The following is a 17,880-nucleotide window of genomic DNA, read 5'->3' on the forward strand; positions in this document are numbered from 1 at the left end:
TGGCTACGTACGGTGCAAATAAAGTTCAACATTACACACATACAAACATAACGGTGCAAGAGATCCAGAAACAAACGATGCAATTGGGAACGGTGAAAAAGGAGACAAAATAAAAATTGACTCTTGAATAAAATGGTGACCCCAACCCATAACCACTCCGTCACTGCGTGCCCTTGCGCCCTGTACCCTGCACACTGCGCCCTGCGCCCTGCGCCACTCCGCGGCCGCGTTGGCAGCAGTGGGGGTGGAGGAGGAGGCCACGGCCTCTGGACGCTCTTTGTTCGGCTCACTTCGCCTGGTGCCGGGTCGTCTATTTTCATTGCGGGATCAAAACCCACTTCGCTGTTCCAAGTGGGTCCTTGTGCAGGCACGCCGGCCATCCCCTGGCGCGTGGGAGCTCTGCACCTTTTCATCGACCCGGCAGACGGAGCACAAGCGGCCAATGCGACGTTGACACGCCTTGCGTCACGCGCAGACATCCGCAGTGGAGCCGGGGCTGTGTCCAGCGTGCGCACACCTTGTTTGTTGATGAAAAAGAAGATGAAGTCAGGGCACGCTAGGGTGACGTTTTGGCCCAGGGCGGTGTGTGGCCAGCAGGAGACTCTGTCCCACGTGCCTTCGCAGCCTACGGGCAGAAGGGAGCGAAGCGAGTGTGACGAGCGATTCGTTTGCACCCGGCCAGCAACAGACACACACGCACACACGCACGCACACAGACGCACACACGCACACAGACGCACACGCACACACGCACACAGACATGCACACACGCACACAGACACGCACACACGCACACAGACACACACACGCACACAGACGCACACCTCCAGCAGAGACCTCGAATTCCACTCCCTGTTCCCCGAACCCAGCGGTGGCCGCGTGGCGTCTCCCGAGTGGCATGCGGCTCTTTAATCCACCACATGCGGCTCTATCGAAGTAACGTAGAACGTGCTGTCACAGTAGCAGCAAAGAGATAATGAACGAGTGTGACGTGGGGCACGTGGGTGACGTGGGGCACGTGGGTGACGTGGACATGAGTGTCACGTGGGGCACGAGTGTCACGTGGGGCACGTGGGTGACGTGGGGCACGAGCGATGATCGCTGTGCATCGTCCCAGTGGAGCAATCTGCGGGGCACGCGGTGGCCTGTGAAGCAGACGGTGTGTAGTAGTAGTATGGTTGCTATTACAACCGCGGTATTAACCAGGGCGGACGCTGGATTCGAACCGTGAGCCTCTACAACAGGTGGCAAATTCGTTCCCGCTGTGCCCCGTCACTGCCCGTCAATGTTGATACATCACAGTGGAGCAGCGGGCTCCGTGTGTTCAGCGCTTTGAAACCTCCACGCGTGGCAATTAGCACTCGGTAATAATAATAAATAAATAAAATGAAAATAACTCAACTCATTTTATTTATTTTTTCACGTGACTTTACCGAAAGTACCAAAGAGTATGTATCCTAGCAGTCACGAAACCTTCAAATCTAGAATTAAGTATCAGTCTTTGAAAAGGGCTGGTAGTTTATGCGTGAGCACGCATTCATACTATTTTAAAAACACATTATTTGCGGGAAATAATTGCTAGTCATTAACTCAATTAAGGATTGGCGTTCAATCATTTGTAATAAAACTGTGTAATGCAAATGTGATATTCCATCTTATTTAACGCCTATATAATGATGTAAAATTATGCATTAAATTAACCTAGACCGTAAATTATGCATGCAATAAACCGGCGAATCTTACATAATCACAAAATAGCCTCAGCAAGCTAATATGATATTAATATGATGTTAAGTATGAATAACGTCCATGCTCAAGGACTAATCGTGGGCCGTGTGTGTGTGTATCTACAAAATGTTGACTGTAGAATTATGATGAAGGCGACATCCAAATTATTCACCCAGAATCTCCATCCAGTGGAAATGATTGTGTGCAGGCCGATAGAGACTACTACGTGGAATCTGTTCCTTGCTAAGGCCATCAGCACACTCAGTGAGGTCCGCCCTGCAAGGGACCCCCGCAGTGACAAAGTAAGCGAAAGAGCGGGTTTGCCAGGTCGACAAAACAACCTCGGAATACCCGACAAAGACAAAGGGCAAGTCGCGATCAAGTTCGCTGGGCAAGAGCAAGAGCAGGCGAGAGGGTGGGCCGAGAGCAGCTGCTCAAGGTGACGTGTAATGCAGGTGAAGTGGAATCCAGGTGAAGTGGGATCCAGGTGAAGTGGAATGCAGGTGAAGTGGGATCCAGGTGAAGTGGAATCCAGGTGCAATGAAGCGTCGCAAATGACGGCGCTTTTTGGAAAACTGAGCTTGAGAATGCAAAGTAACAAATCGATCTTCTGAAAGAATAGGGATTCCTATCGGGGACGCATGATTGCAATCACATTGAGAGGCAGGCACAGCAGCGCGTGGCTTTGAGGACAAACGCAGGTTAATGAAGTGATTCAAACGTTTAAGAAAAATAAGCGGCCGTGGGCAGGAAACCTCACCAGAAGCATTGTTGGCACACGGTCAAGAATATTCATGGTGCTGGCTCCCAAGGAATGGAACTCGTCTCCCGAGGAGATGGACCAATGAAATCAGTTCGTGCGCAGATGCCGGGTGGATTGTCATCCCGCAGTGTATTGGCCATGGCTGATCATGACGATGTCGACGGTGAGGACGACTGTGTAGGGCTGCCCCTGTCAGTGCTGCCGAGGGGGTGCGGTGTGCACCCACCCGGCTCGTGGCTGTCATTGCGCGTGGCCAAGAGCCCCTCTGTGCAGCGCTCCTCTGCGTGTCTCAACGCCAGCATGAACCTGCACTCGCGGTGCATGACGTCCATCTGCCACAATGCACGGTCACAGACACAGACACACGCGCGCCTACTGATGAAGCCACCTCTGCATCGGAATATATCATCGCAGCATTTTAAAAGCGCGTTTAATTCGCACACGCGTGGCCGCGCCGCGCCGTGATCACACGCGCAACCAAATCGACACCACCCCTGTGCAGCCCACAGATATCCGTGAAGCACATCCCGGCGCTCTGTATGTGCAGCTCACGTGCAGCCTGGGACGCGGGTGCAGCTGCACATCACCGTCTCTATCCCCGTGTCCCCGTCCCTAGCCCCATGTCCCCGTCTCGCTCTCGAACCCCGTGTCCCCGTCTCTCGCCCCGTGTCTCCGTCTCTATCCCCGTGTCCCCGTCTCTCGCCCCGTGTCCCCGTCTCTATCCCCGTGTCCCCGTCTCTCGCCCCGTGTCCCCGTCTCGCCAGCCCCGAGGACGCGGGCACCACGCTCCGCCCCAGGCTGAACCGGCACATCGCTGAATCGTCCAAAAGCGACCACGCGCACGATGCTCGCCTCATGTGGCAATCCACAGCTCGGTGCTGGCCTGCCCACCTGGGGATTATATGACTATACTTCACCTCGCTGGACAGTGTGGGTTAAAGGCGGGGAGAATAGAAGTACGGTACAACAATGTGTGTTGCTGCGCTGACCTCTGCCGCCCCTCTACGTGGGCGGTCAACAAGACACGAAGAGGCAGACACGGGAAGGCAGAGACGGGAGGCAGACACGGGAGGCAGAGACGGGGAGACAGACACGGGGAGGCAGAGACGGGGAGACAGACACGGGGAGGCAGAGACGGGGAGACAGACACGGGGAGGCAGAGACGGGGAGGCAGACACGGGAGGTAGAGACGGGGAGACAGACACGGGGAGGCAGAGACGGGGAGGCAGAGACGGGGAGGCAGACACGGGGAGGCAGATACGGGAAGGCAGAGACAGGGAGGCAGACACGGGAGGTAGAGACGGGGAGACAGACACGGGGAGGCAGAGACGGGGAGGCAGACACGGGAGGTAGAGACGGGGAGACAGACAAGGGGAGACAGACACGGGGAGGCAGAGACGGGGAGGCAGACACGGGGAGGCAGAGACGGGGAGGCAGAGACGGGGAGGCAGATACGGGAAGGCAGAGACGGGGAGGCAGACACGGGAGGTAGAGACGGGGAGACAGACACGGGGAGGCAGACACGGGGAGGCAGAGACGGGGAGACAGACACGGGGAGGCAGATACGGGAAGGCAGAGACGGGGAGGCAGACACGGGAGGTAGAGACGGGGAGACAGACACGGGGAGGCAGAGACGGGAAGGCAGACACGGGGAGGCAGAGACGGGGAGACAGACACGGGGAGACAGACACGGGGAGGCAGAGACGGGGAGGCAGACACGGGAGGCAGAGACGGGGAGGCAGACACGGGGAGGCAGAGACGGGGAGACAGACACGGGAGGCAGACACGGGGAGGCAGAGACGGGGAGGCAGACACGGGAGGCAGAGACGGGGAGGCAGACACGGGGAGGCAGAGACGGGGAGACAGACACGGGAGGCAGACACGGGGAGGCAGATACGGGGAGGCAGATACGGGAAGGCAGAGACGGGGAGGCAGACACGGGGAGGCAGACACGGGGAGACAGACACGGGGAGGCAGACACGGGGAGACAGACACGGGGAGGCAGACACGGGGAGGCAGAGACGGGGAGGCAGAGACGGGGAGGCAGAGACGGGGAGGCAGAGACGGGGAGACAGACACGGGGAGGCAGACACGGGGAGGCAGAGACGGGGAGGCAGATACGGGGAGACAGACACGGGGAGGCAGAGACGGGGAGGTAGAGACGGGGAGGCAGACACGGGGAGGCAGACACGGGGAGGCAGAGACGGGGAGGCAGACACGGGGAGGCAGACACGGGGAGGCAGACACGGGGAGACAGACACGGGGAGGCAGACACGGGGAGGCAGAGATGGGGAGGCAGATACGGGAAGGCAGACACGGGGAGGTAGAGACGGGGAGACAGACACGGGGAGGCAGACACGGGGAGACAGACACGGGGAGGCAGACACGGGGAGACAGACACGGGGAGGCAGACACGGGGAGGCAGAGACGGGGAGGTAGAGACGGGGAGACAGACACGGGGAGGCAGACACGGGGAGACAGACACGGGGAGGCAGACACGGGGAGGCAGAGACGGGGAGACAGACACGGGGAGGCAGACACGGGGAGACAGACACGGGGAGGCAGACACGGGGAGGCAGAGACGGGGAGACAGACACGGGGAGGCAGACACGGGGAGACAGACACGGGGAGACAGACACGGGGAGACAGACACGGGAGGCAGAGACGGGGAGGCAGAGACGGGGAGGCAGAGACGGGGAGACAGACACGGGGAGGCAGACACGGGAGGCAGAGACGGGGAGGCAGACACGGGGAGGCAGAGACGGGGAGACAGACACGGGGAGGCAGAGACGGGGAGACAGACACGGGGAGGCAGAGACGGGGAGACAGACACGGGGAGGCAGACACGGGGAGACAGACACGGGGAGGCAGACACGGGGAGACAGACACGGGGAGGCAGAGACGGGGAGACAGACACGGGGAGGCAGAGACGGGGAGACAGACACGGGGAGGCAGACACGGGGAGACAGACACGGGGAGACAGACACGGGGAGGCAGAGACGGGGAGGCAGACACGGGGAGACAGACACGGGGAGGCAGAGACGGGGAGACAGACACGGGGAGGCAGACACGGGGAGACAGACACGGGGAGGCAGACACGGGGAGGCAGAGACGGGGAGGCAGACACGGGGAGACAGACACGGGGAGGCAGAGACGGGGAGACAGACACGGGGAGGCAGAGACGGGGAGACAGACACGGGAGTCAGAGACGGGGAGACAGACACGGGGAGGCAGAGACGGGGAGACAGACACGAGGAGACAGACACGGGAGGCAGAGACGGGGAGACAGACACGGGGAGGCAGACACGGGAGGCAGAGACGGGCAGACAGACACGGGAGGCAGAGACGGGGAGACAGACACGAGGAGACAGACACGGGAGGCAGAGACGGGGAGACAGACACGGGGAGGCAGACACGGGAGGCAGAGACGGGGAGGCAGACACGGGAGGCAGAGACGGGGAGACAGACACGGGAGACAGACACGGGAGGCAGACACGGAGTCCGCGAGGAGCCCCCCGAGGCGAGATGCAGCAGCGTGAGTCGAGTGGAGACGATCGTGGGCATCGGCATCAAGTGTCTACAGTCGTGCTTCGTGTAGCGAGGCCACGATCGTAGGAGTTTCATTCTCAAGAGTTGACCCCGCGGTCAACAAAATGCAAAAGTAAGAACTTAGAGCAAGTACCGTACAACAATGAGCGCCCATAGAAATGTGCACAAAAATCAGCCGAGTTACAGATGAAACAGCCCAACAAAAACTGTCCAACAAAACATAATCAGCATCAAACATAATACGTTTCCAATGATATAAGTTGGCTGGGATAAAAAAAAAGTAAACCCATTGGTAGTGAAAGTGAAGTGACCGACCCCGTGATGGCGCGACGGGGCCGTGCCACGTGCCACGTGCGGCGCCGCGGTGGCCGCCGCGCGCCGGTCGAGCGTCTCGGGTGGAGGGGGGGGGTCCGCCATTAAGCAGCAGTGCTCCCTGCCGCCGTGTGCCCCCCAATCGGGGTGGCTGGGCGGACACGCGAGATTCAAGCTCAAGAGGTCACCGTGGACAAAGTCGTTGATGGCCCCGCATCTCGCCATTTCTCTTCTTCGACACGTGCATTGAGAGAGCCCACACCAGCGCCTCTACCCTGAGCGCGTGAGTCGTAGAATCTACACGAGCACGGCATCCCGGTGATGCACCCACCTGGCTGAGATGATGACGATGGTGGCGATGCCCCGGTGCTGAGATTGGGTCAGCCCTGAGAGGCGACAAGGTTCGTGGGAAATCTCGAAGCAACGGAGCTCGCGTGCGCCACAGTGAAGACCCCAGCGGTTTTCCACCACCCCCTCGGAAGAGGTCCCCTGTCACTCACTCCACAGTCTGCAGTCACCACTCCCGTCTGGAGTCCAGGGACTCGGGTGCTGCCTGCACACCCCGCGGAGCCGTCATCGGCAGCAGCAGCAGCGGCGATAGCGGCGGCAGCGCTGCGCGTGGCCGCTCGAGTCGCGCACGCGGTGCTGAGTGCGCGTGCAGCGGAGAGCGCAATTATGCCGTGTGTGTGTGTGTGTGTAAGGGCACGTGTGTGTGTGTAAGGGCACGTGTGTGTGTGTGTAAGGGCACGTTTGTATGTAGGGGCACTTGTGTGTGTGTATGAGCATGTGTATGAACACGCGTGTGTATGAGCGCGTATGTGTGTGCCGTGATGGCCTTCATAGGTGGTACTCGCTAACAGCACTTGCCCCGAGGGTCTGTGAAAGCTATACGGGGGATCTTTGTCTTGTGTGTGTGCACTCTGACTGAGCGGGTAGCGGGGTCATGCAGGACAAAAATAACCTGAGCAGCACCAGGCGCTGGGGGAAGGGGTCAGCTACCGGGCTTCCACTTCACCTGGCTATCTCACTCTAATTATTATTATTATTCATTCCATGCCTGTTTAGCCCCCTTTATCCGGCCAAACAGAAGCTGCTTGGGCATGCGGTGGCTGGGCATGCGGTGGCTGGGCATGCGGTGGCTGGGCATGCGGTGGCTGGGCATGCGGTGGCTGTGCATGCGGTGGCTGGGCATGTGGTGGCTGGGCATCAGGGCTTTTCACACAACCAACGCAGCCTCGCCTGCCAGAGGAGCTCACTGATGAGACTGTGTCCAGATCTTTCAAGGATCTGCGAGCTCCTCACACAATCCAGTCTGGTTAAAGCCAGGATGGATCGTAGGCAGGCCAGTCTGAATGTTTAAAAAAGGCGCGGGTGTTCCTTTAATGGGGTCCACGTTTCACAAGCACAGAGAAGGGAGGGAATATCTGTGGCCGAGAAGACCTGGAGCTTCGTATGGAGCGGTAGGACAGGTAGCTTCCACACGGGGTCACATACCACCTCTCACACTCTGCAGAACACGGCAAAGCAGAAACAAACTCCACACAGAAAGACACGTGAGTCGGAAATCGACCCCAGGACAGTGTTGCTGTTAGGCACACGCACAACCACTGCACCACAACGCCGACGATTAATTTCCGTTTATTCGAAAACAAGTTTTTGTAAAATTAATACGACGTGTTAACTCAACGATTTTTAAGTTAACTAATTCATGTTTATTTTAAAGTTTCGGTCAGGTGCCCTTTTATAATCTACTGCTGGATGAAAACCTCCCCATATCTTGTCGGTCACCCTAACTGGGGCGGGGACAGGGCTGGTTGGGATACCACTCGTCACTGGTCACACTCGCCACTGGTACCACTCGCCACGAATCGCTGCACAACCGCTCATTTTACCTGTGAGTGAAGGTACCACAATGACATGTTCAGAGTGGTATTCGAACGCTCTTAACTGATGTGAAACATGCCTGGACAACGTGGACACCTCTACACCACTCGGGCTGCCGTGTGTGTTCTGTCTCCCGTGTCGTCGTTGCGATGTGGACACGTGTTTTTTGTACAATATGCTCTTAAAATGTTTCAGATTTTTGCGAGATGATCGAGCCTGCGTCGGAATCGCGTTGATTTCCATGTATGAGCAAAATTGAACGACATTCTAACACCAGGTGTCATGCGTGTTTAGCTGTGTGACTTTGCAAATATGAACTCGCATTATTGCGTTGGGCAGTAATGCAGTAACGCAGCGAGATGTGGAGTGGTGGTGAAGTGGCTATCGCACTGCGCTAGCTACGAACCCAGCTGCCCGAGTCTCATCGAGTTCCATTCCCTGCTGTCATCAGTGGCGATTGATATCTGAAGCTGCACGAGCGCGATCTGCCGGTGAGAATCGATTCAGATTCACGATGGCAGTTCACAACTGCTGCACTGCTTTGACAATGTCACGTTAGGTTCTTGGTGGTGACAAATTATCCGTACGTCACCTATGCTAAACATGATCGGACACGGAGTTGATGTGTTGTTGTTGTTTTTCATCACTATCTGACCATCAACCCCTGGCCTCACTTGTGCATTCGGTGTGGGGCCGTTCTCGAACCGTTCCCGCGCCGTTCCCAATCCGTTCCCAATCCGTTCCCGCGCCGTTCCCAATCCGTTCCCAATCCGTTCCCGAGCCGTTCCCGAGCCGTTCCCGAGCCGTTCCCGAGCCGTTCCCGGGCCGACCTGGAGGCGGTGAGCACGAGGCGTGGCAGCGCTGTCGTGATTGTAGCCGAGGTATTTCTACTTCCGATGTTGTATTGTTGTTTAAACGTGACATGTACTTTCGTAATTATCATACAAAAAAAGATAAAAGCAGTTTTTTTTTACGTTTTCAAGAATTTCATATGCTCATTGATTTGTTTCTGTGTAATTGTATATCTCAAAGCACGCGAATACGATGTTATTGATACACGGACAAGCTTTGTTTTGTTAAACTATAACGGATCGTCTGTTTTGCTCATATTTTTACGGGTTATGTCATGTGCAAACAGCAGGCTGTGTACAATTTGTGCTCTGTTATTAAGTTAACCGTGCAATTATGGCATTTTCCACATGGTATCGCGGTGCATTTGGAATGCAAAATAAACATCTGAAATTATTTAAAAAAATCAATCGCCAAATGCGAATCCAATGCAATATCTCGCAGTGACATTTCATGACACCGCTGCAATGCTGGTCGGAACAGTAATTTATTGAATTTATTTTTGTTATCACCATTTCACTCAGCTCGTTATCGCTGCCCCAGATTAAGCGCTCATGCCTGGACTGGCAATGTCGACCCAGGCAGAGGATGGGAGGTGAGGGCCACGGCATTCCAGAGTCGACTCGAACACGGGATCGTGCGAGACGCGTCGCCATGGCGCCTCCATGAGTGAAGCGTGGCGGAGAGACCCACGGAATGATACACACGGAATGATACACACGGAATGATACACACGGAATGATACACACGGAATGAGACCCACGGAATGATACACACGGAATGATACACACGGAATGATACACACGGAATGAGACCCACGGAATGATACACACGGAATGATACACACGGAATGATACACACGGAATGAGACCCACGGAATGATACACACGGAATGATACACACGGAATGATACACAGGGAATGAGACCCACGGAATGATACACACGGAATTATACACACGGAATGATACACACGGAATGAGACCCACGGAATGATACACACGGAATGATACACACGGAATGATACACAGGGAATGAGACCCACGGAATGATACACACGGAATGATACACACGGAATGATACACACGGAATTATACACACGGAATGATACACACGGAATGAGACCCACGGAATGATACACACGGAATTATACACACGGAATGATACACACGGAATTATACACACGGAATGATACACACGGAATGAGACCCACGGAATGATACACACGGAATGATACACACGGAATGATACCCACGGAATGATACACACGGAATTATACACACGGAATGATACACACGGAATGAGACCCACGGAATGATACCCACGGAATGATACACACGGAATTATACACACGGAATGATACACACGGAATGAGACCCACGGAATGATACACACGGAATGATACACACGGAATGATAGCCACGGCATGCAGCTTTGATACCCTTGGAGTGTTTGTTGATCGGTGTGCATAGCGGAGGAACGTGTGCCAGCAAGTTTGTGTGCATGAGTGTGTGAGTGTGTGCCGGGTTAGCGCGATTCGATTCCCGCTCACAGCCAACACCAGTGACGATTACTTGAACCGGTCCTAGGCCGCCCTTAGGTCGACTCAGCCTCACAATGAGTAGTATCTGGTGCGGTGTGTACACATCGCCACGAGGGAGACAAAAGCGGTCGGGCGTGGTGCTGGCCACCCACCCCCTCGTGTTCCTTGCCGGCCTTCATAGGTGCTCGCTAACAGCACTTGCCCCCACAGTCTGTGACTACGATGGGGCGACCTTTGTCTTTGTGTGTGCACGTGCAGTCGGGACGCGCCAGTTACAATGGCACGAGACTAATTGGCGATCCGCCATAGGAGGCAGCTCCCAGTGGCACCTTGTCATTTATGGCTGTCGTGATGACGGCAATGAAAGGGAAACAAACACCAACACGCGCAATTAAAATACAAGCCGTGTCCGACCATTATAGTCATTTAGTGGTCACACAAGGTCTCAAAAACTGAGGCGTGTATTAAAACAAATGTATTTAGAAATATAGAAGACGATCTTTTACAGTGCGTTTAGATTTTAACGAAAAGAACACCGTGACAGAGCAAGTATGTGGGGTTCGTGGGAGGTAAGAAATGATGGATGTTTGGTATGTACAAGGTAAAGGTCATTTCCTGAAGGTCACAGCCCTATCGGTCCTACGCAGCACAGCCACAGCAAACAACACGATAGATATTTCCATAGGAAGGCTTTAAAGACCAATGGTACGATTCATAGTTCGTGTTTTGGGTGGGAACACGCCAATTACAGCTGTGTGCCCTCCACCACCCAGCACAGCCAACCACATTGAGTCGTCACCTCTGCACAAACAAACTCAAGTGGCACGTGTTGTTCACGCGTGGTGACTCTACGTGTTGGGTTGCGTGGCGTGGTGGAGGGTGCCCACCTCCGACTGGCGCGACACCCACGTGTTCTAACCCACAACACGTGGCCACCGCGGTGGCGAGACGCTCGCTCCCTCGCCCGGTATGCAGGAGGTCTCGTGGCTTCTTCGGTCCTGACCCTGACGCCGGCTGCATATTTGCAGTTTGCGTGTCTCTCTCCCCGTGGTCGCGTGGATTTGTCTCCGCGTCCTCCGTTTTTTGTTTTGATTCCCCTCCACATTTGGACTCGACATCGCCGCGTTCAGAGTATTTGCCTGCAATGTATTTCCACATGATGACAACCAACCTCGTTGAGCCGTCATTAGTGATGGCCAATGTCGCTTCTGAAACAGAACATCGCGATACCAGTGGGACCGCAAACCTCTGGCCGCGGTCACTGCCCAGCGGCGTCCTGCACAGTGCAGCAGGTGGCGCCGCACTCCTCGCCGGGGGTCGCAGTCGGTGTGCACCGCGTGGCCATTCAAGTGATTTCTCTGTGCCGGGTCGTGTAAGCTCTGAGCGACACACACTCGGTAAGATCGTCACGTGGCCTCACCCTAAATCAATGATGAGTCGGTGTCCCGTACGAGCTGGCGATCAAGGCCCGAGTGCGTCCTAGACCACGCTGCGTTGGATAACCACCTGGCACCTCCGATCAGCACGGTGGGCTACGTACGGTGCGAAAGAAGTCCAACATACGTACCATGTTCAGGTGCAGCGTCTGTGGTGCACCTCCTACTGTTTGTTTACAAGACACGTTCCATTTCTCAGTCAAGTTCGATAGTAAAGGCAACAAACACCCTCAAACAAAGCTCATTGTTTGAAATTTCCGAAGTACATTCACCTGCCCCTCTCACAGGGCTCAGGAATAGGCGCCACGGTGGCTAGGAGATGTTGACTACCTCACCCAGTAGACGGGAGGTCGTGGGTTCGATCCCGACCCTGACGTCTGCTGCTGCTGTATATTTGGAGTTTGCGTGTCTCTCTCCCCTTGGTCGCGTGGATTTTTCTCCGGGTCCTCCGGTCCCCCCCCCCCACTCCACATTTAGAATCAACACGCGCTTAGAGTATTTGTCTGCTATACATTTCCACATTCTGATAAGCCACTTCGGTGAGCTATCATTCGTGGCCAGGTCGCTTCTCACAAAGAGCGACACAACTCAATTGGCGTCATCTGGTCAATTACAAAACGCGGTTGTGTTGACAATGTTCCCCACACCTCTGGCGAGGGGTCCGCCTCGGAATACATCACTACGTGGATGGCGCCTTGACCCCAACGGTGATACCCAGCGTGCAAATACGCCTGCAACATTTAAGATTTAACTTTTACTATAAATTAGTTTATTCCGCAGCAAATCATTGTGGTTTTTTAACGGTTTGTTCGTTCCTCAATAGGTAGGTGCCGATTTAAAAACAGTTTATCCGGAAACATGTGTAAACTGTAGTTAGTATATTCTTTGGGTCTTTCGGTAAAGTCACGTAGATAGGTTTGAAGAAAATGACAAAAACTACGTTCCAGCCTGATGACGACCGCTTGCGTTGCGATCGAAACGTCGTAGTTTATTTTATTTTATTAACCTACCTACGTGACTTTACCGAAAGACCTAAAGAATATGAATTCCTGCAGTCACGAAAGCTGCAAGTCAAGTTGTAGTTAGTATCCGCGTCCCGCGGTGTAAAGTGCGGTCTCCAACTCTTATTGCCACCATCTGAGCAGCATCTCCAGCTGTGTGCTATAAAAACGGGCATTGGTCCAAGCGTCGTTTATTTTAAGGCTGCACGGAGATGTTGACGAATGTTTAGTAGTGCGATTGTTACGTACATGTAGTGGGTAATAAACTAGAGGAAACTTTCTTTGAAGCCACACGTTTATTACAACTTATGAAACTACAATACAAAGGGGTAACGGCCCCTTCCACCCGATGTCCTACGTAGCCGGCTAGCTCGCCTCTCCGGCTATCACGACGCCTACACTGCCAGGGGCTTGAGTCTTCTCTGGAGTCTTCTCAGGCTATCAGCTCGGAGCTTCAATGGTACAGCTCAAGCCACACCCGAGCCGAGCCAGGGGTTCGGCTTTGCCCACAGAGCTCTTCTCTCGTCAGGGCTCCAGGTCGATCTTCAGTCTTCAGCCGGACGACACTGAGCCGAGCCGTTCATGGCCCTGCCTTATATACCTGGTCCCGGCTCACTGCGCTCCTGCCCACGCCTCCCTTCCAGAACCTTCTCGAAGGCCCTGGGGAATGACCTCATCCCCCAGCTCCCTCCCGAGGGCCTGAGGTCCCAACCGCTGGTCCCGATGCTCCTCCAGGGATTGCCGAGGGCCAACTGCCCCTCATCATCATCACCCTCGAGCAGGTCCGGCCTCCCTTCTGCTCTCTACTGGCCTGAGCTAGGACTGCCGGCTACGAGGAGTGGCGATCGTGGCTAACTATGCCACGACATTTACATTTGTCACGTCGCCTTTAGTTTACTATAGAGGGTAAGAGAAGAACTCCGACAACCGTGTTCGTTTTAACCCACGTGCGAACGGCGATTTAATCAAATATAGTGCTCCACAATTGTAACAATGGGGAGCGTCATTGGAACCTCATTTGCCAGAAGAAGAAATATGATAATTGGTTTTTTTACCCTTTTATCTGGCAACAAAACTGACACCTATTTTTTACAAGGAGTCATGTTTGCATAGACCACAATACCTGCAGTCATAATGCAAACAAAAAACATAACTCTGATAATATATGCACTGTCCTTGAAGTCCTTGAAGTTGATTGGTCCACACCCGAGACAGCTTTCCTTAGAGCCTAGTCTCACATGGTGTTGGACCAGATGACGCCAAAAGGCGCACTTTCAAGGACAGTGCATACATTACTAGAGTTGTGTTTTTTGTTTGCATTATGACTGCAGGTATTGTGGTCTATGCAAACATGACTCCTTGTAAAAAAAGGTGTCATTTTTGTTGCCAGATAAAAGGGTGAAAAACCAATTATCAAATTATCAATGGGGAGCGTGTCTACGACTCGTCACTCTGTCCACAAAGAACTCTCACTAACCAGCCGAGCCGTCTTCCTCTCCAGGCTTATCTCAACTCTGCCATTCCCACAACTCCGATCTGCCCTTACTTTGACTGGACTTCTCTTCCACTTCATCAAAGGCATTGACTGCTGCACCTCCGAGTGGCTACGCACGGCCCGAAAGGAGTTAAACACACATGTCCTGTACTTGGCGTGTGTGAGTCATCCTTAGTGTGGGAATGTGTGTGAGTGATAGTGTATGTGGGTGATAGTGGGTGTGGGTGATAGTGTATGTGGGTGATAGTGGGTGTGGGTGATAATGTGTGCGTGTGCGTGAGTGATCGTGTGTGTGAGTGATCGTGTGTGTGAGTGATACTTAGTGTTTTGCGAGTTTTGGTGAGCAGGATCGTACCGAAGAGTGAACACCAGAGATGACGGCACGTGATGTTAATTTCAGAGTGTTGTAGGTGAGTGCCAGGCAGCTGTGTGATTGATGCGAGTGTCCGTGTTTTTGAGTTTGAGTGATTGCTCGTTAGTGTGTGTTTGTCTACTCGTGAGTAAGGGTGTGACCCCTTGACTGCTGCTGCTGTTTGTCGGTATCCTAATGATGGGCCACTTTGTTGAGCCATCATTTGTGCACAGAGCGCTTCTGAAAAATGAGTTAATACCTCAGTGGGCTTTGCCTGGTAGGATGGGGATGATTTAGTTTAATTTGTGTGTTTGGGTGATTTGTTTACCTCTCTTGTACTTGACACGACTACCGTATTGTTGTTGTATTGTTGTTGTTGTATTGTTGTTGTATTGTTGTTGTTGTATTGTTGTTGTATTGTTGTTGTATTGTTGTTGTATTGTTGTTGTTGTATTGTTGTTGTATTGTTGTTGTTGTATTGTTGTTGTATTGTTGTTGTATTGTTGTTGTTGTATTGTTGTTGTATTGTTGTTGTATTGTTGTTGTTGTATTGTTGTTGTTGTATTGTTGTTGTTGTATTGTTGTTGTTGTATTGTTGTTGTATTGTTGTTGTATTGTTGTTGTTGTTGTATTGTTGTTGTTGTATTGTTGTTGTATTGTTGTTGTTGTATTGTTGTTGTAACGTTCTTACCCGCCCCTACTGGACATCTGTGAACAAGAGCTGTATAGCTCGTCGGATTCCTCCTGCAGTGTGAATACACATTCTGATCTGATTCTGAGGTGACAATGGATGAGTGCTCGTGAGGGAGGGTGAGGGAGGGTGAGTGCTGGTAAGCGTCCTCAATAAGTTCAGTGTGGTGGTTCATGGTGAGTGGCTACTGAGTAGGGCTCATGGTCGTGTTGTGGAGAGAATTCGTAGTATTAATTCGTAGTATTGATTTGTAGTTTTCATTCGTAGTATTAATTCGTAGTATTCCCCTCTTGACGACTGGGATTGTCACCTGGCTGAGCAGTCGATGGTTATGGTCGGGGTATTGTAATGGAGGAACTGTGAACAGAGGAGGGTATCGGACAGATTATGCTCGTTGACCCACGAAGCCTCTCTGAGTCTCAAAGCTGTTCTCCAGGAGGGTCCTGTCGGGTTTTCCGAGTCGGGGCGATGCTGTTGCTGTGTGTGTAAGGAAGTTATGGGTCATTTTTCAGCGTTGTGATGTTTGGCCAATACAAGCGTTGGCATTATGTGCAGCCCGCTTACTGGGCGTAGTACCACCAGCCCTAAGCGGGGCTTGGGTGAGCGCTGGTCAGCGCGGAGGCACCATGTGCAGTGTGCGGTGCGGCTCCCGGTGAGGGAGCGTCAGCCAGCCAGGGTTACCTTGGGGCATGATACGCTGGTTGACCTGCCGACACGTGACCGGATGATATTGGAGGGGGGCCATCGGTGGACGGGGGCCGCTGGGCGGTCACGTGGTATAGAAGAGCTCTCGGGAGCCTTCGGGAAAGAGTTCGAGAGATCGAGAAGGTGGGCGGGGCGAGGGGCGGAGCCAGCCCCAGCCCAGGCCGATATAACGGGGGGGGGGGGGGGGCCGTGAGGGGTGAGGGGTTCTTCGTGTTGCTGGTGATGAAGATCCACGTCGGGTTCAAGAAGCCTCGAGCCACGCGACCCGGGACCCAGATTGTGGTCCGGGCCGGGATAGCGAACCGTGTCTAGTTCTGCCGTAGCGTGGCTAGATGAGCATTCAACATCCAAGTGTAGGTTGTGTTGTGTTGAGTTGTGTTGAGTTGGTGTAATAAATAGTGTTGCTCCCAAGACAACGTCTGTGACTCAGTTGGACTCACTAGACAAGTTACATTGTGTGTGTGAACTCGAAGGAGACCCATGCAGGATAGGGGAGACATACACTACATACACACATACACACTACACACAGACACATGCACACTACACTACATACACACATACACATACACACAGACACATACACACTACACTACATACACACAGACACATACACACTACATACACACATACACACAGACACATACACTACATACACACAGACACATACACTACATACACACAGACACATACACACTACACACAGACACATACACACTACACACACACAGACGCAGTGCGAGTGTCAGCACTGCGCCACCCTGACCCCAATTGTCAATATTATTGGCTACGATACAATGTTTTCATACACCACAGTTTCCTGTGTGGTACAATAAAGTAGTTGTGCATGTCTCATACACATAAATGTACACAAACGGCAGGGTTAAGTCATAAATTATATAAACTCTGCACCGTGACGCTAAATGTGGCAATGCTGGCCCTAGTTGGCATTGCACGCCCTTAAAAGGGCAGGACGGGGAGTGATGAGGTTGTTGTTGTTTTATTGCTGTTATCTCCTCGACCTCTGATCCAAGTCCACCGCGGTGTCTTCGCTGTCGGGTAATAAACTCTGCACATGGACAACGTCCGTCCTGGCATCTTGATGTAGTCAAATTCGTTCAGGTCAACGTACCAGGGGCCTCTCCACTGCTAGATATTTAGTCCACGTACAAGGGACGTGTGACTTCTCCTTACGTATCGCTATGCACCGTGGCGATGGCACGCTCCATCTGTGGTCTGTGTGATAACTGTGCCAGCACCATGTCGCTACCACCGAATCCACGTGGACACGATCAGCACGCATGTCGCTAGTAAACGGAGACACCGTCAAACATTCGCATGCTCTCTTCCTTGAGTCCACAAAGGCCCTCAGTGACCGCCTGCTCTCCGACCCCTCATTATCCTCATCTTGTATGCAACAGTACGCAACTAACACTGACGGACATTTTATCTAATGTGTGTATGTTTAACTTCTTTCGCACCGTACGTATCCCACCGTGCTAATCGGAGGTGCTAAACCTGGATGAGGGACAACACGTGCTGCGAATACAATCCCGGAGTAGAGGATCGCTAAA

General features: G+C 53.4%; 1 protein-coding gene across 1 annotated transcript in view; it reads right to left on the minus strand.

Moving 5' to 3' along the window:
* The window catches only part of LOC144934654 (vasoactive intestinal polypeptide receptor 2-like), a 30,327-nt gene extending 16,587 nt beyond the window's left edge, over positions 1-13,740 (minus strand). The window contains exons 1-5 of the mRNA XM_078860710.1: positions 13,680-13,740; positions 8,911-9,066; positions 6,871-6,997; positions 6,356-6,503; positions 2,718-2,823 (exon numbers count right to left, since the gene is read on the minus strand). Of these exons, the coding sequence (XP_078716836.1) occupies positions 2,718-2,823; positions 6,356-6,503; positions 6,871-6,997; positions 8,911-9,066; positions 13,680-13,740 (598 nt within the window). The remainder of the gene's footprint in view (positions 1-2,717; positions 2,824-6,355; positions 6,504-6,870; positions 6,998-8,910; positions 9,067-13,679) is intronic.
* Between the last annotated feature and the right edge of the window lie 4,140 nt (positions 13,741-17,880).

This window comes from Lampetra fluviatilis, chromosome 10, assembly GCF_964198595.1.
Source record: "Lampetra fluviatilis chromosome 10, kcLamFluv1.1, whole genome shotgun sequence".
In the NCBI taxonomy this organism is placed as follows: domain Eukaryota; kingdom Metazoa; phylum Chordata; class Hyperoartia; order Petromyzontiformes; family Petromyzontidae; genus Lampetra; species Lampetra fluviatilis.